Genomic DNA, 20591 nt, shown 5'->3' with positions numbered 1-20591 from the left:
GGGGAGAAAAAAAAGAATATCTCAGCTCTGTAGGTGTCCATACAATGAATGGTGACCAAAACATTGAAGGTCCTAAAAGCATATAAAGGCAGCATAAAAGTGATCTATATGACTCAGGCAGTTAAATCCATATCTTAGAACTGATATTATAGGTGTGGTGATGCCAAAATCAAAAGAAGATGAATCTGAGGTGTGAAAGTGAAAATGTATAGTTAAAAAGGACTTAAATATTAATCTATTTCTCACCCACAACTATCATATCGCTTCTGAAGACATGGATTTAACCACTGAAGCCTTATGGATTACTTTATGCTGCCTGTACATGCTTTTTGAGCTTCAAAGTTCTGGTCACCATTCACTTGCATTGTTTGGAGCTACAGAGCTGAAATATTTTTCTTAAAATCTTAATCTGTGTTCTGCAGAAGAAAGAAACTCATATAGATGTGGGATGGCATGAGGGTGAGTAAACGATAAGAGAATTTTCATTTTTGGGGTGAACTATCCCTTTAATCGTTTCCTTTGTCTCTCTGTCTCTCAGGTCTGATGAGTTCCGGTTTGGTTGTACATCACTCAGAGTTCCTCCTGACCTCGTGCACCAGCTCAGAAATGACATCACTATTTCTCCAAATGGCATCGCATTTGTTAAGGTAGTTTTGACTTGATTCCTCGGATACTGAATCTTTCGAAAATGTGGACCAGACTGAAATACTCTGATTGTATTTCCTTTTAAGAGGGCCAATGTGAAGTTGAACATTAAGGCAACTAATCTTGATTTCCTGATGTATAACACAGCAATAAGAGTCATTCAGGAACACCGTTCTTAGCTTGTTTTGGATGTGTAGCTCAAATGAAGAATACGTCATGCAGTTGATCCACTCAGAATAAGTATATTTATGTAAATGCTATTAATTGCAAATACAATATCAATCTCAAGCAATTTCACAATTATAATTTTTGTTATAAATGCGTAGCCCTAATATATTGTATATGTGGAATCATATTAACTGATCAGCCACAACATTAAAATCACCTGCCTAATACTGTGTAGGTCCCCATCATGCTGCCAAAACAGCATCAACCTGCATCTCAGAATAGCATTCTGAGATTATATTATTTTCACCACAATTGTACAGAGTGGTTATCTGAGTTACTGTAGACTTTGTCAGTTTGAAACAGTCTGGCCATTCTCTGCTGACCTCTCTCAACAACAAGGCATTTCCATCCACAGAACTGCCACTCACTGGATGTTTTTTGTTTTTGGCACCATTTGGGATAAATTCTAGAGACTGTTGTGTGTGAAAATCCCAGGAGATCAGCAGTTACAGAAATACTCAAACCAGCCCATCTGGCACCAACAATCATCCATGCGAATATCTAATCAGCCAATCATGTGGCAGCAGTACAGTGCATAAAATCATGCAGATACGGGTCAGGAGCTTCAGTTAATGTTCACATCAACCATCAGAATGGGGAAAAAATTTGATCTCAGTGATTTCGACCATGGCATGATTGTTGGTGCCAGATGGGCTGGTTTGAGTATTTCTGTAACTGCTGATCTCCTGGGATTTTCACACACAACAGTCTCTAGAATTTACTCCGAATGGTGCCAAAAACAAAATGCTATTCTGAGATGTGTTTTGGTGCTGTTTTGGCGGCATGAGTGGGACCTACACAATATTAGGCAGGTGGTTTTAATGTTGTGGCTGATTGGTGTATATGTAATATAGTTAGGTTCAATCCTAAAAAGTACTAGAACAATTATTTGGAAACTGAACCAGAATTGTTATATTCATTATGATTCCCATGGTTACACTGCTGTTAGGCCCTTACATCTAATTTAATTTAGATACCATATATGACTCGAGGCTAAAAATGACAGTGATTTTGCTGCTGTTAAAGGTGCACTCAGTAACTTTTGTCTTTGTGTCATCTTGGACTTACACTGACACCTAGTGGCTTGGATGCAGCATCATTTAAAATAAATAGTTTTCAGATGCCATTGTAGAAATGTAGTATTCACAGTCAGCCATGATTACTTTAATCAATGAGTGAAAGTGTCAAATAACAGGACGGATACTGAGAATAAGCGAGCAGTATTCGGCTGGTCATGTGATTGTAACATGGCAGCCCCCATGTGTGGACCCTCTCCATGTAGAATAAAACAGCTTTTATAAGATTACTGATGTAACTGGAGTCTTCATTTGAATGTGAGTGATCATGATTTCATACATATATTGCAAAATTACAATCCAGGTTTTTAGGAGTTAAACTTTTTTAATGAGGGAAAAAATTACTGAGTGCACCTTTATGGGGTGTTCTTGGGTACAACACAATGTAGTAAAGTCACTGTAATAAACAGCCTCTTTGGGCTGTAATAAAATAGGATCAGCTGTTTATGGTTGCCAAGCATCATAACAATCAAAGATAAATCTCTGAACAACTTGCTGCATTAATGTAGAATAAAACCGAATTTCTGGCAGTGTCACGTGTGTGTGTATAAGTCATTTTCCAGCTGCTTTGAATGTGGCTTATGCATATTTTAGAGGCAGAACTGTCCATTTTATAAAAAACTATAAATTATATAATAAATTATAAGATAAGCACCAAGAAGCTTTTTTTTTTTTTAAACAGTGACAGCATTATGAAAATACTTAGTCGCCCTCATGCCATCTCAAAATGATATGACCCGAATGAGTTGTTTTTGTCCATACAATATAAGTCAATGGGGTCAAAAACTTTCCAGCTCCAAAAAGGACATAAAGGCAGCATAAAAGTAATCCATACGACACGAGTGGTTTTATACATGTTTTATGAGAAACAGACAAAAATGTAATTCCTTATTCCTATAAGTCTTGATATCTGCAGTCTCCTTGTTGGGTTCATAAGAAAAGCTCATTCCCACACTTCCACGCACTTATTGAAGGGTGCTGGGCTCATGCGCAGGGCGCTTTACTCAAACCAGACACAGTGTTACAAGGTTTGTGGTTTTCATTTTGAAAATGCAGAAGAGTTAAATTGATAGTCGCGGGTTGAGGTTTATTAATATGAATAATGAATTCATACAGTATAAACTAATAAGCAATTCTACTGCCAAGCAATATACTTTTGTTCATTAGCCTACCTGTTGGCTGCTAATCACTGCCAAACAACGTAGCAACTTGGTGCATTCATTCAATATGTGCAGTCACAATTGCATAATAAACAGCTTATAAGTTGGCTCATCCAATCAGATTTTAGAGCTGGAAATGTTTTGTAGTAATAGTTTACATCTCCTTTACATGGTTTAATGCATGGCAGGGTTCGACTCCCAATCACAGTTGTGTACTTGTGTTTACGCAGTCGACAGTGCGAAAGGGTGTCCTTCCTAGTATGCTGGAGGAGATTTTGAAGACGAGGATCATGGTGAAGCAGTCCATGAAGGTGTACAAGAATGACAAAGCCCTGTTCCGCCTGCTGGACACTAGACAGCTTGGCCTCAAACTCATTGCTAACGTCACCTACGGTTACACTGCTGCCAGCTTCTCAGGACGTATGCCCAGCGTTGAGGTACAGAACACATTTTAAATTGTAGTTACATTGAAATATTTGGCAGCCATTTATTCCGAATGACTTGGAGTGCATTTAATATATACATTTTATCAGTATGTTTGTGTTCCCTGGGAATCAAACCAATGACCTTTGCTAGCCCCATGCTCTACCATTGGAGCTACAGGAACAATATAAAATAATTATAATTATAATAATAAATATTCTGTCTTTCTCCTCACACTCCAGTTGGGTGACAGCATTGTGCATAAGGCCCGAGAGACTCTGGAGAGAGCCATTAAGATGGTGAATGACACCAAGAAGTGGGGAGCACGCGTGGTGTACGGAGACACAGACAGGTAGATAATGTCATCAGGGTGGAGGTCTAGTCTGGATACAGTGTAAAGTCAGATTAATGAGCTACCCAGTCAGCAAATTTCCTTTGGCACACACAAATAAACAGCTGAAATGTGGCCCAGCTCAGAAAGTGAATGACGGCCCAAATCTGGTAGATGTTTCTTGCCAGAACTGAACCAAAACAGTGTCATAACTCCACCAGTTGAAAGCCAAATCAGTAAAGCTTGTGTGTCTCATACATGAGCCTTATATGTAACTCTTGTTTGGCTGAGTTCTGTTAAAGCCTGACGGCCCTTACATGGCCCATATGTGGCTGACAGATTAAATGCCAGTATTCTCCCAGAATTTAACCAGAAGAACACCAAGCCTACTCAATACTTTAATTTACTGCACAATAAATCAAACATAAACCCCAAAAAAGTAGTATGCGCCCTTTAGACTCTACTGCAAAAATTGGTGTAAAAAAGTGTTAATGGGAAAAATACAGACAAAAGAATAATTAGAGGGCATACCTTACTATGGGTAGAAGGCACATGAGTGAAGCAGCATATAAAACAAAAGAGTGAATTGGCATTTAATAGTATTTAAGTAGATTTGACTCATTCCTTTTGTAGACTAATTAAAGAGCACCTATTATGGTTTTTAAACGTGCCTAATTTTGTTTTAAAGGTCTCATACAATAGATTTACATGCATCCAAGGTCAAAAAACACTTTAATTTGCTCATAATTTAAATTGCAGCATTACTTTTTTTCCCAGCGTCAAAAACGGCTCGTTCAATGATCCGTTCTAAAGGATTCATTCTAAACTCCTCCTTTCAGAGAGCCTACTCTGCTCTGATTGGTCAGATGTCCCAGTCTGTTGTGATTGGTCTACCGCTTTAGTGTAGTGTTTGAGGGCGTGTCAAAGCGGTCCGCGAGCAGCCAATGAAGACCAGAGGCGGGTTTTTTGTTACCAAATTACGTAGGTTAGTAGAGGAAGTAAGTCTGGAATTACTAACGACTCGTTTCAGGTGTTCAGAATCGGTTCTTTCTTTTGAGAGTCAATAACTCCATTTGTCGTGCACTTTGATTTTTGAAACTTTGCAGACTTTTTTACATTCACAAACAGCTATATAACACTACATGAAAGGTAATATTTGAAAAACCATGACAGGTGCTCTTTAAACAAAACAAAAAAAGCATGACATGTTCTTGGAAAATGTCTCTATGCGAACGATTGTACAGATGTAGGTAAATTTGCACCAGCTCTCTAATAACTGCACACTGGTGTGTTCATGTTGACTGATCTTAACTGACTGAATGCTGTAAATGGGAATTAGCTGCTGGCCATAATTTGGGTGGAGCTCCAGTTCACACTTACCGATGACATGGACCAATGGCAGAAAGAAGTTTGGCCAAAATTTCGCCCAGGCAAGCTGTTACGAACCACCAAAAAGAATACAAATTATTTTTGGCCATATTTTGTTCTGAATGACGTAACACCCATTCGCTCTTCGATTTCGTGTGAAGTTTATCGGGCCTTAGTCTGCCTATCTTGGTTACATCCCCAGCTGTTTTCTCTCTTGTTTTGAGAGGTGAAAGAGCAACCTCCAGAATTGTTTGCCTAGTCTACATTTCAATTGCATGCATCTCTAATAAAATTTGACATAATAATATCATGCATTTAGCTTCTTTAGTGCTAATATGTATACACATACTATAGAGGAAGAATTGCCATAAAGACCAAGCGATGCAACTTGCTTTTATAGAGCTACCATATAATATAATTTTTCAAAAAGTTACATGTCTCTAATGCCAGGAAATCTCTCTCTCTCTTTTTTTTTTTTTAGTATGTTTGTGTTGTTGAAGGGAGCCACCAAGGAACAGGCATTTAAGATTGGTAATGAAATTGCAGAGGCTGTGACCGCCACCAACCCTAAACCTGTCAAACTGAAGTTCGAGAAGGTAGGTAGCAATGTATTATCCATTTTTAGTGGGCTATGTTTGAGAGTTTGTGCTCTTTTAAGAGTGAGTGTTGTTTATTGCTATTTGTGCAGGTGTACCTCCCATGTGTGTTGCAGACTAAGAAGCGTTATGTTGGATACATGTACGAAAGCTTGGATCAGAAAAACCCGGTGTTTGATGCCAAAGGCATCGAAACTGTACGTCGAGATGGCTGCCCCGCTGTTGCCAAGGTAACTAGTGTTCCAGAATCGTACATCTCTATTGGCCCGCCCACTTGGTAATGCTACTGTGCCACCTGTCAATCATACTGCAGTTACTATGGAAAACAGTTTGAGACATAAATGTTAAAAAATCTTGAAGATTTTAATATTATATTTACATAATATTATTATGATTATGTTTTAGCCCTTTATTTTTTTGAAGTCATTTTCAGGTTCCTTTTTAGTTGAGATCTTTATCTAACAAATACATCTATACTGTTCCTATATAATTCCTGTTCCTATCCTCTCAAATTAATAGGAAGTCAGTTTTTATTCACTTACACCCTTGAGCAAAGCTTGTCTGTTTGGTTAAGATCTTTTTGGCATTGACTGTGGGATTGTTAGATGTATGTTGGAGGAGGACAAGGAGGTCTATAAAGTGTGTAGCGAGCTATCAATTAGCATTCCCATTCATCCCAATGCAGTTGCTTAGCTGGCGCATAGCTACATAAACATTTTAAAACATGGTTACTTTTAAGCGGCTTATAACCCTTTACGTTCTAAGGGTGTTTTTAAAGATTCCCTGTTTCAGTAGCATACCTAATAACAAGTAGCATACCTTATAACAAAACAAAAAAACAAGGAGGGTCAAGTGTTTGGTATCGTTATAAACACAACTTTTCAACATTTTTAATGATATAAATTGATCAATTCTGAGACAAAACAAATCACATATATATACACACACACACACACTACCGGTCAAAAGTTTTCATTCTTTATTATAATTTTTTGTTTCACATTTTAGAATTAATATTAAAGTCATCAAAACTATGGAATAACATAAATGGAACTATGGGAATTATGTTGTGACTAAACAAAATCCAAAATAAATCAAAACTGTGTTATTTTAGCATCTTCAAAGTAGTCACCCTTTACCTAGAATTTGCAGACATTTTTTTTTTTTTTTTTTTTTTTTTTTTGTAATGAAAATTTTTTATTAAATCTTATAATAACAAAAACACACACACACATATATATATACACACACACACAACAATTAAACCCCACAACCCCCATATAAATAAATAAATATATATATATATATACATACACACACATAGCTATACACACATAATAATCATACTCACTTAAAAACTATACTACAATATTCTCTCCACACCCCACACGAGAGCCCCCCCAATAATTCCAAATACCTGCCCCATTTCCAGACAAACAAATCTAAATCACCCTGTCTTCCCAATGACACATCCTCATAAGCCACTACCCTTCCCATCTCCGTGCACCACTCCGGATATGGGGGCGCACCAACTGACCTCCAACCCCTCAAAATAACCTGCCTGGCGATCATCACACAGGTCAGAACCCAGTTCTCAATATGGCCATCCCCCACATCGATGACCGCCCCATCGCCCAGAACACAAAGTCTGGGGCAAAACGAAACCCGAGTGCCCACCACGTCGCACACAAAATTCTGAAGCTTAGACCAGAATTTCTGGATCTCGACACACCACCAAAAAACATGGGCCATGTCTCCATCCTCCAACTGCCATCTCCAGCAGGTGGGTGTGTCTTTAAAACCAAGCCTATACAGTCTAGAGGGGGTCCAATAAAATCTATGCAAAATTTTGAATTGTATAAGATGCACCTTTGCATCTCTAGATGCATACTTAACGTTTTTAAGAATTTTAGCCCACACTCCTTCCTCCAATGCCAAGTTGAAATCTTTCTCCCATACTCTCTTGAGAGAAGTTAAGGCTCCATCCCCCAGACTCTGAATTAACAGGGAGTAATACACTGATGCCTCATGACCTTTTCCAAAAGCTGCAATCACCTCTACCAAAGCATCTGCCTCCTTAGGGGGGTGTGTGCTACTCCCAAAAATAGTACAAAGCAGGTGGTGCAGTTGTAAATGCCTATAAAACTGAGGTCTGGGGATCCCAATATGTTGGAACAAGTTTTCAAACGATCTCAACACTCCACTTTCATATAGGTCACCGAGTGTAGCAACCCCCCTCACAATCCACTCCGGCCAGCAGAAAGGAGACTTGCCAATACACAATCTTGGGTTCTGCCATATGCTCGAGGCAACATTTAAATAAGTGTCCAATTTAAACAATCTGGACACTTTAGTCCATACCGAGTGTAAATGTGAAATAACGGGGTGTAACTTAACTTTTCAGATTAGTTTGATAGAGATGCTTTGTAATGGCGAAATAGGGGCAAGAACTGCCTGTTCAATAACAAACCAGGGAGGGGCTCTCTCAGGTGGAAGTGACCAATGAGCCAAATGCCTGAGACTGAACGCATAGTAATAAAATAAAAATCTTGGGTAGGCCTAGCCCACCTTTGTCTATCGGCCTATGTAACTTATTAAAATGCAATCTGGGACATTTACCATTCCAAATGAAGGACTTCACTACGCTATCAAATTGTTTGAAATAAGAGAGGGGGACATCTACAGGGAGAGATTGTAGCAGGTAGTTACATTTTGGAATACAATTCATTTTAATAACATTAACCTTCCCAATCATCGATAAATGTAATGAAGCCCACCTGCCCACATCGCTCAAAAACCTTTTTATTAAAGGGTCAAAATTAACACTAACTAAATCAGACAAATTTGCTGGGAATAAAATCCCCAAATACTTAATGCCCTGTTTGGGCCACTAGAAGGCGCCTGGCTGGAAAGACGTTACTGGACAGTACGCTGTCAGAGCCAAAGCTTCGGATTTAGACCAATTGACTTTGTATCTTGAAAACTTGGAAAAGGAATTAATAATTCTGTTGAGGCAAGGCATAGATCTAGTAGGTTCAGAGACAAATAATAAAATATCATCTGCGTAAAGCAGAAGCTTAGGCGCCACACCTCCTGCCACCACCCCTGGAAAATCATCCTCCTTTCTTATCGCAGCTGCTAATGGTTCCAGGGCAAGACAGAACAATAATGGGGAAAGAGGGCAACCCTGCCGAGTGCCCCTATCCAGAGTAAAATAATCTGAAGTTAATCCATTTGTTTGTACCGCTGTTCTTCAGTAATCAAAATACAAATAAAGTCTATAAAGTACCTTAATCCAACCAATAAAAGTACTCCCGAAGCCGTATATTTCCAAAATCTTAAAAAGATAATCCCATTCTACCATATCAAACGCCTTTTTGGCCTCAAGTGGGATGGCAGCGACCGGAGATTGATCATTCGCTACTGACCACATGATATTGATGAAATGCCTGATGTTATCAGAAGAGCTGCGGCCCCTAATAAACCCCACCTGATCTATATGTTTAAGAGATGTCATAACTTTACTTAATCGATTAGCCAAAATTTTTGACAACATTTTTACATCTAGTTGGATCAGGAATATTGGACGGTAACTTTTACACTCGCTTGGATCTTTGTCCTTTTTAAGAATCAGACTGATCCGGGCTTGTGTCATGGTTGGAGGAAGCTTTCCATTCTTTAATGATTCAGTATAAACTTCTAACATAAGTGGAGCCAGTTCTGTAGCATAGGATCTAAAAAATTCTGTGGCAAAACCATCTGGCCCCGGAGTCTTGCCAGTAGGTAGGGATTTAATTACCTCATCAAGCTCCTCCAAGGTTATCTCAGAATCAAGAGAATTTATTTGCTCAATCATCAGTTTAGGAAGATCTAATGGTTCCACAAAGTTTCTAATATCTTCATCAGTAGACGAAGATGTGGAACTATAAAGATCAAGATAGAACTCTTTAAAGGCATTATTAATATCGATGGCTGAGGTAAAAATTTCACCACCAGCAGATTTCACTGAGGCAGACTCTTGGCATTTTCTCAACCAACTTCTTGAGGTATCACCCTGGGATGCTTTTTAAACAGTATTGAAGGAGTTCCCATCTATGTTGGGCACTTATTGGCAGCTTTTCTTTATTATGTGGTCCAAGTCATCAATTTCAAAAAAATTTTCTTTATTACATTTTAGTTTTATAATGAAATAAATTAATATGTTGGCACAATTATATTTTTGTCTACAAAACTAATTTCAAACATTTAATCATAGGCCTTCAAATCAAAAGATTTTTAAGATCATGAGAAACATTTCAGTCAAGTGTTTCAAAACTTTTGACCGGTAGTGTATATGTAGGGTGTAATAAAGTCAACTGTAACGGAGTAAAATTTTATGTTAATTCAACTAAGCAATCAAAAGTTATAGCATTACAAAAACTATTTATCATAGTGTCCAAAAACATCTCTAAGTGTCCAAAAGCTTAAAACATAATAATTTTACATAAGAACTAATTACAAATGCAAACAACGACTAAAGGTGTGCATAGCATGCAGACATTATTTTAGTAATGAGATTTCACAGATTGAGTTCCATTCTGTGCCATTTGAGTCATCGAGTCTGTCATGTATTTGTCGCCATCTCCTGGTGGCCATATGTAACAGTCACCAATCACATGTCTCTCTGCCCAAATATGGATGATTTTTGCACTGATCTGATCCCAATCCGATTGGTTTATCGTTCAATTACACAACATCATTTCCGATGACATCATAAGATACAGGAAAGCTAACTTGTTTTTAGCCAGATTGCAAGATGCCAGATATCCAGAATCTGTGTGCACATTGTGCTTCGTGTCAATTATCTAATGATCTCTGCATCCGATTATCTTGTGTGTGGGCTCGTTTGAAAGATAATCACCTCATCTAAATAATAACAATATTTTATGTATATAAGCAACACCTGTTTACATTAAACATAAGTGTCAAGGTCATGTACTTAGCTATTACTCGCTATGTAAGGATGAGTAAATGTTGACTATTTTTTAACTATTACTTTCATTAATTTTCTATGTTGTCAGATTCTGGAGCGATCTCTGAAGCAGCTGTTTGAGTCGAGGGACATCAGCCAGGTGAAGCAGTACGTGCAGCGGCAGTGTGTGAAGGTGCTGGAGGCAAAAGCCAGCATGCAGGATCTCACCTTTGCCAAAGAGTACCGTGGCAGTGGATCGTACCGTCCAGGGGCCTGTGTCCCTGCTTTGGAGCTCACCAGGTGTGTGTGTGTGTGTGTGTTTGTATTTATATGTTTGGAAAGGTGTGTGTATATGGGTCAGTAACAAATAATGCTATTTAAAAAAATGTTTAATCTATTTTTATTGTCCAAATAAAGGATATTACAATTACAAGTAACACTAGCACTTTGTTTTCCACGTTAACTTCCGCAAAAAGTGGAGAAAAAAAAAACATGGAGAAAAAAACTGCCATAGGTTATTACGTTTCTTACATTGTAAACGTGAAACCAAAACTAATACTGGTGATCTTTCTATATTATTTGGACTTCATAACTATATTAATTAATTAGGATGAAATGTCTTCATCCTGATCCAAATCTTGTCAAATTGTTTTATGCATTTACATGACCACACACATTGTCAGCTTATTAAGCATAATCAGTGTACAAAATTGCATGTTAACGTGTTCATTGATTGTTCGTCATTGATACTATATCTCCCGGAACCCACCCAAACATTTTGTTTTAATGACTCTAAAAATGTTAAGTGGTGTTGCCATCAAGTAAAAAGTCAATATTTTCCTTACACTCTGAATGCACGTGAGTGTACACATCTTAATCATTATTTAAAAAAATTAAAAAATAAATCATGGTTGAATAATATGGTTTTAAACCATATTTTTCAAGGTAAAAAAGTATTTTTGAAACGTATATGATTTCTTGGGGTTTGAAAATCTTGCCCTGTCATGTGCAATGTCGAAATATCTGTATTTTACTGACCTTGACATACAGCCATAAAGGACTACAGGGGTCCTCTCTGTGGCATCGTTTAATCTGATTTTTTTCTGTGATCAAATAACAAACAATTTAAATTAAGAAATTAAAAACATGTTTATCATAGAAGAGTTTGTATATCTTATGTATGAATTGCATTTTTCATACATTTTTTACCCATCACTGACCCACATTTCAAAAGAAGAACGTCTGTGAAAAAAAAGCATGCTTGTCTGGTTTTACTCGATCTGTCTGTTTATTGTCTGCGTGCCTGCTGCCATCTGCCTTACTGTACCTGATGCTGTTGCCTAGCAACATGCCCATTAACAGATGCACAAATTAAATTTTGGAGACATTGTTGGGGGCAGTGGCATTGCAAGAAACAAGGCTCTGGGTGTGCCATGGTTAAACAGAGTGTGCAAGAAACTGAAGCACAAAGTGAAATGCACAGTTAACAACATTTATTTCTTTTTAGCTCAAAATAATTTTTTAGCCCTGTGTTGCATTATGACAATGTAGGCCTATTTTAAAATATAAAAAAGTAAATACTACTTTTGTCATTAGAGTAAGTAGACCTGTTTATGTACCCAAATATTAGACTTCTATTTAATATATTTAGCCATAAAAACTGAAATATGTCACAAATGGATTCGATTATTTTGGAACGATTCAGTATTGTTTTCCAAAATATGCTAAGAAACAACATGTAAAAAGCTAAAGTGTATATATACAACATTGTGAGAACAAATATTGTGATATATCGATATTTGATTTTATCATATGGACTGAATATGAGAATATTGAATATTGTCACATTTGGTCCTCCATAGTATCGACACAACCCCACCTTTGATTGTGTAATATTTGCTTGCATATCATCTTAAGGAAACATTTAGCCTACTTAACTAATAATTGAACTAGAAATTAAATCTGTCATCTAAATAGGCCGTTTATGGCTTATCGTTAAATCAAGCATGGTCACAGAATTAACAACTTAATAGTGTATAACTAGTTATGAACAAATCATCACATAAAGAACCTTTACAATAGCCTAATTCCATATTCCATTATATGCACAGGGTTGGAAGGGTTACTTTTGAAATGTATTCCACTACAGATTACAGAATACATGCTGTAAAATGTAATTTGCAACATATTCCGTTAGATTACTCAAGGTCAGTAATGTATTCTAAATACTTTGGATTACTTCTTCAGCACTGGTAGATTTTTTTCACTTGTTTTGACTATAAAAACTCTGCCAGTACAGTAAGACAAAATACACATGTTAAAAATACATTCTCTGAAAAACCTAAATATCTTATGCAGTGTTGTTTCTAAAATGTATCTTGCTTTAAGGATTTTTAGATATTTTTACAGGAAAACAATAACAAAAATTATTATCAAGAATATGATTTTTGCACTAATATCAAAGGTCTTACTAGAAAAAAGAAATTATGATCCAACATGAATTTTCTTGATAAAAAAATATGATCGTGCCTGGTAACGTGCATGTAAAATGGCTAGAAATAGCATTTTAGCTTAGCGTAAAGCTGACAATTTACACAAGGTTTATTTCTATTTCTTGTGCTCCAAACTTACTTCAAACTTACTTCTCTGTCTGCTCGTATGAATGTAACACATCATAAGAAAGTGTTTCACCGCTGTTCAAATGCACTTTGGATCGCATCATTTATACAGTTGTGCTCAAAAGTTTGCATATCCTTGGTGAATTGGTAATATATGTATCATTTTTAAAGAAAACATGAGTGAGCAGGCAAAACATTTTTCTTTTATTTCTTATGGGATTCATATTCAACTGTAGGTTATAACAGAATGGCACAATCATAAAACAAAACATGGCAACAAAGATAAAAATGAAATGACCCCTGTTCAAAAGTCTCCAGAACCTTCACCTTTTTCTGTTGTAACCAGTGGAGGGTCAACTTAGGGTCATTGTCATGCTGGAAAGTCCAAGAGCGTCCCATGCGCAGCTTTCGTGCAGAAGAATGCAAATTGTCTGCCAGTAGTTTCTGATAACATGCTGCATTCATCTTGCCATCAATTTTCACAAGATTCCCCGTGCCTTTAGAGATCACACACCCCCAAAACATCAGTGAGCCACCACCATGCTTCACAGTGGGGATGGTATTCTTTTCACTATAGGCCTTGTTGACCCCTCTCCAAACATAGCGCTTATGGTTGTGACCATAAAGCTCTATTTTGGTCTCGTCACTCCAAATTAGAGTGTGCCAGAAGCTGTGAGGCGTGTCAAGGTGTTGTCGGGCATATTGTAACCGGGCTTTTTTGTGGCATTGGCGCAGTAAAGGCTTCTTTCTGGCAGCTCGACCATGCAGCTCATTTTTGTTCAAATATCGTCGTATTGTGCTCCTTGAAACAAACACACCGTCTTTTTCCAGAGCAGCCTGTATTTCTCCTGAGGTTACCTGTGGGTTTTTCTTTGTATTCCGAACAATTCTTCTGGCAGTTGTGGCTTGGTATCAAGAGATCCCTGAATTTTCCATTTATTAATAAGTGATTGAACAGTACTGACTGGCATTTTCAAGGCTTTGTATATCTTTTTATATCCTTTTCCATCTTTATAAAGTACCATTACCTTGTTACGCAGGTCTTTTGACAGTTCTTTTCTGCTCCCCATGGCTCAGTACCTAGCCTGCTCAGTGCATCCATGTAAGAGCTAACAAACTCATTGACTATTTACACACAAACACAAATTGCAATTTAAAAAGCCACAGGTGTGGGAAATTAACCTTTAATTGCAATTTATACCTGTGTGTGTCACCTTGTGTGTCTGTAACAAGGCCAAACATTCAAGGGTATGTAAACTTTTGATCAGGGCCATTTGGGTGATTTCTGTTATCATTATGATTTAAAAGGGAGCCAGACAACTATGTGATGATAAATGGCTTCATATGATCACTATCCTTCAATAAAAGACAGTTTTTTTGCATGATCAGTCATATTTTCAAAATCAATGCCAAAATTTCACAATTTCTGCCAGGGTATGCAAACTTTTGAGCACAACTGTATGTATACATTTTTCAATCTGAAAGGACTAAATATTAAATTAAACAAATGACAATAAAATGTAATCTCTTCAGTAATCAAAATACTTTTTGAATGTAACTGTATTCTAATTACCAATTATTTAAATTGTAACTGTAGTGGAATACAGTTACTTATATTTTGTATTTTAAATACATTACATGAATTCCGTTATTCCCCAACCCTGTATATGCATAAAGAACAACAACTAACTTATTTTTCTAATGTGGACGCAATACTAGTGCAATACTACTACAGTTTTTTGTGTGTGCGTGTATGTGTGCGTTACACCTACACTAGCGGTAGATCCAGCATCACGCAAGAGCAAAATTTCCCAATGCTGTTACAGAAATACTCAAACCAGCCTGCCTGGCAGCAACAATCATCCATGCGATTATCTAATCAGCCAGTCGTGTGGCTGCAATGCATAAAATCAGGCAGATATGGGTCAGGAGCTTCAGTTAATGTTCACATCAACCATCAGAATGGGGAAAAAATGTGATCTCAGTGATTTGGACTGTGGTATTATTGTTGGTGCCAGATGGGCTGGTTTGAGTATTTCTGTAACTGCTGATCTCCTGGGATTTTCACACACAACAGTTTCTAGAATTTACTCCGAATGGTGCCAAAAACAAAAACATCCAGTGAGGGGCAGTTCTGCTGATGGAAACGCCTTGTTGATAAGAGAGGTCAGCAGAGAATGTCCAGACTGGTTTGAACTGACAAAGTCTACTGTAACTCAGATAACCACTCTGTACAATTGTGGTGAAAATAATATAATCTCAGAATGCTATTCTGAGATGCAGGTTGACGCTGTTTTGGCAGCATGATGGGGACCTACACAATAATTAGGCAGGTGGTTTTAATGTTGTGGCTGATCGTTGAATATGATTCCACATATACAATATATTAGGGCTACGCATTTATAACAAAAATTATAATTGTAAAATTGCTTGAGATTGATATTGTAATTGCAATTAATAGCATTTACATAAATATACTTATTCTGAGTGGATCAACTGCATGACGTATTCTTTGAGCTATGCCACTGGTTGGGGGGGGATTACTTGTTTCATTAGAAACCGCAGCTCATTATTTGCTTCGTTATTCTAATTATGGAAAACTGAAGATAATCTGCTGAAGGAGATGTTTGCAAAATATGTAGAACTAATAATATTATGTACAATAATTTTTCCTCTCGTTTTCTCTCTTTCTGTCTCTCAGGCGCATGATGGTGTACGATCGGCGTTTAGAGCCACGTGTGGGTGAGCGCGTGCCATATGTTATTGTGTACGGGATGCCAGGAGTGCCACTTATACAGCTGGTTCGACGGCCTCTAGAGGTACTACAGGACCCCAGCCTCCGCCTCAACGCCACCTACTACATCACTAAGCAGATTTTACCGCCACTCGCACGGATATTCAACCTGATCGGGGTGGATGTGTTCAGCTGGTACCACGAGCTGCCCAGGGTTAGTTATTAGTCATTTCATCTTTTAGCAGATCCAGGATGAGATATATTGAAAGTATAAAGGGCCAAGCTAGAGGTTAAAACTGTGCACACTTATGTGGATGTGTCTGTATTTGGTTCTTACACCTTTCTGTTGCTCTTTGAATGTCTTTTTTCTTTTTCTTACTGGCCTTGATGTTGTTTGTAAACTGAATTGTACTGGGTTATACGTGCTGCTGTTGATATAAAGGCGCCATCTGGTGGTGGTTTATGAACAGGAAAAAGTACTTTATAAGTATGCGGTCTATCACAGGCTTGTATACAGAGAAATCTGTAAGCAATTCAGATGTTGATTCCCACAGGAAAGTGAAAATGGTGCCTCCGCTATCAAAGCATTGCATTGCTTTCTTTGTTTGAGCATCCCAACCAGCCCAATACAACAACATTGACTCAGCCAGTGGTGTGAGTTTGGAACGGGACTATCTCTGATTAGCTCTGAATCTGAAGAATGGGTAGTCCATGGCTTTACTTATTCGCCAAGCCACAAGACTCAAGACAAGTCTTTTTTCTTTTCCAGGCAAAACAATAGCCGCTTTTCCACCATTGGGTTATTGCAAGTAAGGGCTATCAACTGGTCAGCGGACCTCGAGACCAAAATCGATCTGCATTTCCACCATCGGGCCAATAGCGTTGCCCTAAAACCTGCCCTTAATTTGTACTGTGCCCGCAATTTATAAAAAAAATCCTCAAACCTGTACCGTTGTGTGCTGGATATACAACTTGGCTAGTTCGGTGACAATATACTAAATCTTCGTTTCGGCAGACGCCATCGATATGACATTGCACATTTTCATCGACCCAAATATTCAGAAGAGCCCTGATTTAGTCTACTGACCAGTACTGATGATTCTCCATTCTCCATTGATCTGTTGAGGTAAGTTGGTTGCTAGAAATTGGGAAATGAGTATCTTGGTGCTGAACCTCTGACCTAACTCAGCTAAACTTTGCATTTGACATTGACACCAGTTGGTCTTCTTTGGCCAAAGGGTTATTGGCGGGCCAAAGGCGCTTGGTCGTTGGCCCAGAGGAAGCCCCAGGAGTAACAGTGGGAACGCAACTGGCCCTGGCACGCACTAGCATGCCCTCATTTGGCCTGGTAATGGTGTTTACATGAAATGTGAAATCGGGGTAATAGGCAAAATTGTGTCAATTGTTTTTTGCTTAAACCGCTTATTAGTGGAAAACCATTTAAAGTGTTTACATGACATTAAATGTTGTCGGTTTATTAAGCATAATCGTGTAAGATTGTGCATGTAAACTCGCTTATTGCCAAAAGTCACGCAAGGGCTTGCTTGGGTGTGTGCGGTACCATTTCCTTTTCATGCCAACTGTGACCAGACTCTTATCTAAGATGTCTAATGTGAAGTCTGCCTGGGCTTTACCCAAGATCACACTGGGGTCGTATTGTGCAGTCTGACAAAACAACAAAGAAACGCTATGTAAAAGAGTTTTTGGTGCCCTATTCTTAAAAGTATTATGTAAGTCAATGGCACAATTCATCAAACAACTGACATTTTCAAAGCAAATATGCTTATTGATCTTTGTGTTTTTTTCTGTGTAGGTACAGAAGGCTTGGAGCACTGCAGGGGGTGGAGGGGCAGAGGAGGGCACAAGGAAAGGCACTATCTCACAATACTTCACTACACTGCATTGCCCAGTTTGTGACGAGCTCACGCAGCTGGGAGTGTGCGAGCGTTGCCGAGCTGAACCACAGTGTGTCGCTGTTACCCTGCACCAGGACCTGAGACTGTGGGAGAGTCAGCAAGATCAGCTCCTAAAGGTTAGAGGTCACATGCTTCATGAGTTACAGTAGACTTTGTCAATTCGAAGCAGTTTGGCTATTCTCTGACCTCTCTCATCAACAAGGCATTTCCATCCACAGAACTGCCGCTCACTGGATGTTTTTTGTTTTTGGCACCATTCGGAGTAAATTCTAGAGACTGTTGTGTGTGAAAATCCCAGGAGATCAGCAGTTACAGAAATACTCAAACCAGCCCATCTGGCACCTACATGTCACACTCCAAATCACTGAGATCACATTTTTTTTCCCCATTCTGATGGTTGATGTGAACATAAACTGAAGCTCCTGACCCGTATCTGCATGATTTTATGCACTGCACTGCTGCCACACGATTGGCTGATTAGATAATCGCACGGATGATTTGTTGGTGCCAGATGGGCTGGTTTGAGTATTTCTGTAACTGCTGATCTCCTGGGATTTTCACACACAACAGTCTCTAGAATTTACTCCGAATGGTGCCAAAAAAAAAAAACATCCAGTGAGTGGCAGTTCTGTGGATGGAAATGCCTTGTTGATGAGAGAAGTCAACAGAGAATGACCAGACTGGTTCGAACTGACAAAGTCTATGGTAACTCAGATAACCACTCTGTACAATTGTGGTGGGAAGAATAGCATATCAGAATGCTATTCTGAGATGCGGGTTGGCGCTGTTTTGCCAGTACGAGGGGGACCTACACAATATTAGGCAGGTGCTTTTAATGTTGTGGCTGATCGGTGTATGTACAGTATATATTTAACAGTATATACACAAGTGACAGGGACCGTTGGCAACAAGACGTGGCCATGGCGAGCAATATGACAAAGTTGAGAAGTTTAACTTTATGCAAATGACGAGCGACAGTCAGGAGCGACTACCAATGGGAGAGAAGGAAGTGGAGCTTATGTCATCTGTCTCCTGTGTGAGATACTGGTGGTGTTGAGTGCAGGCAAGACAGAAGAAAGGTTATAAGGTTGTGGTGGATTTCACTGTTCACTGTAAAACAACGATGAGTGGAAACCCATGTCAGATACTGTCAGCATTCTGAGAGAGTTTGGTTCATATTTTATTTGGGCGTTGTTACAAAAGGTAAACTTGTGTTCAATGAACCGTTTTTTCCTGGGCAAAAATGGTAAAAATGTTCAGTAGCTTTTTTGTAGCCAAGACTCCAAGGAATGTGGCTATGCATAAACCTACCCTGATAAATATTTACTGGAGTAAATATATATTTACACCACTGTCAGTATTAGCCAATTATTTTTGAGAAACCTACTTTAGCGAGCCAGTCCTAGGTTTTTTTGACCAAAATTAGCATACATGTAGTCTGGAGACCCATTTTCAATAATCATCACAACATACTGAGCTTTCAACATGGCCGTCGAAGGCCAGTAATATATGTAGGGCATAGCCAACCTTTCTCAAACAGCTACATTTCTTGAAGGGAATGCACGTTATGGCCAGATATTTGTAGGCACCCCCTTTAATTAACATGTTTGGCTATTCCGTTAATTCCAGTGAAGACAAATCCTAATGTGTGCTTCCAACTTTGTGGTAACAGTTTGGGAAGTGCCTTTTTCTGTTCCAGCTTGACAACGTCCCTGTGCATAAAGCGAAGTCCATAAAGAACATACCCCACCATCATTGGCTGAGCTTACTGATGCTCTTGTGTCTGAATGGTAGCAAATACATTCAGCTATATTCCAACATCAAGTGGAAAGTCTTTTCAGAAGAGTGGAAGATGTTATAGCAGCAAAGAGTGGGATTAATACCTGTGGTTTTGAAATTAAATGCTCAACAAGCACGTATGAATGTTGGCGTTCAGGTCTCCACAAACTTTTGGCCATATAGTGGATGTCATTTGGATGAAATTTGGTGTGTGTAGACATACAAGAACACTAACCATATTTGGTGGTGTTCGGCCAGATGGTGGCACTATATTAAAGATAAACACTAAAATAGCTCTAACTGTGGGACAGTTGGTGTGATTGACACAGATTTTGTATGCAAGATCCGTACGGAGTATACAAGAATAATCGCATATTTAAAAAAAAATATGGCCACAATCTTCCAATCAGGTTTTAGCAATAGTTATTGCCCAAGGTTGAAAATGAACAATTGTCCCAAAACATAGTAGACCTATTTAAGGGCTGACACTGAAAAAGAGTGGGCATTTGTATTTTAGAAAATAGTTAATAAATGTGTTAGCTATGGGGGCCTGGGTAGCTCAGCGAGTAAAGACGCTGACTACCACCCTTGGAGTCACGAGTTCAAATCCAGGGCGTGCTGAGTGACTCCAGCCAGGACTCCTAAGCAACCAAATTGACCCGGTTGCTAGGGAGGGTAGAGTCACTTGGGGTAACCTCCTCGTGGACGCTATAATGTGGTTCTCGCTCTCTGTGGGGCGCGTGGTGAGTTGTGCATGGAGGCCGCG

At 38.6% G+C, this 20591-nt stretch overlaps 1 protein-coding gene across 1 annotated transcript in view; it reads left to right on the top strand.

Moving 5' to 3' along the window:
- rev3l (REV3 like, DNA directed polymerase zeta catalytic subunit) overlaps positions 1-20591 on the top strand; it is a 118608-nt gene that overhangs the window by 96060 nt on the left and 1957 nt on the right. The window contains exons 24-31 of the mRNA XM_051725262.1: positions 539-647; positions 3340-3546; positions 3775-3884; positions 5713-5827; positions 5920-6057; positions 10888-11078; positions 16098-16344; positions 17944-18162. Of these exons, the coding sequence (XP_051581222.1) occupies positions 539-647; positions 3340-3546; positions 3775-3884; positions 5713-5827; positions 5920-6057; positions 10888-11078; positions 16098-16344; positions 17944-18162 (1336 nt within the window). The remainder of the gene's footprint in view (positions 1-538; positions 648-3339; positions 3547-3774; positions 3885-5712; positions 5828-5919; positions 6058-10887; positions 11079-16097; positions 16345-17943; positions 18163-20591) is intronic.

This window comes from Myxocyprinus asiaticus, chromosome 19, assembly GCF_019703515.2.
Source record: "Myxocyprinus asiaticus isolate MX2 ecotype Aquarium Trade chromosome 19, UBuf_Myxa_2, whole genome shotgun sequence".
Lineage (NCBI taxonomy): Eukaryota > Metazoa > Chordata > Actinopteri > Cypriniformes > Catostomidae > Myxocyprinus > Myxocyprinus asiaticus.
Note: the sequence above shows the minus strand (reverse complement) of the source record. Positions and strands in the feature narration are given on the sequence as shown.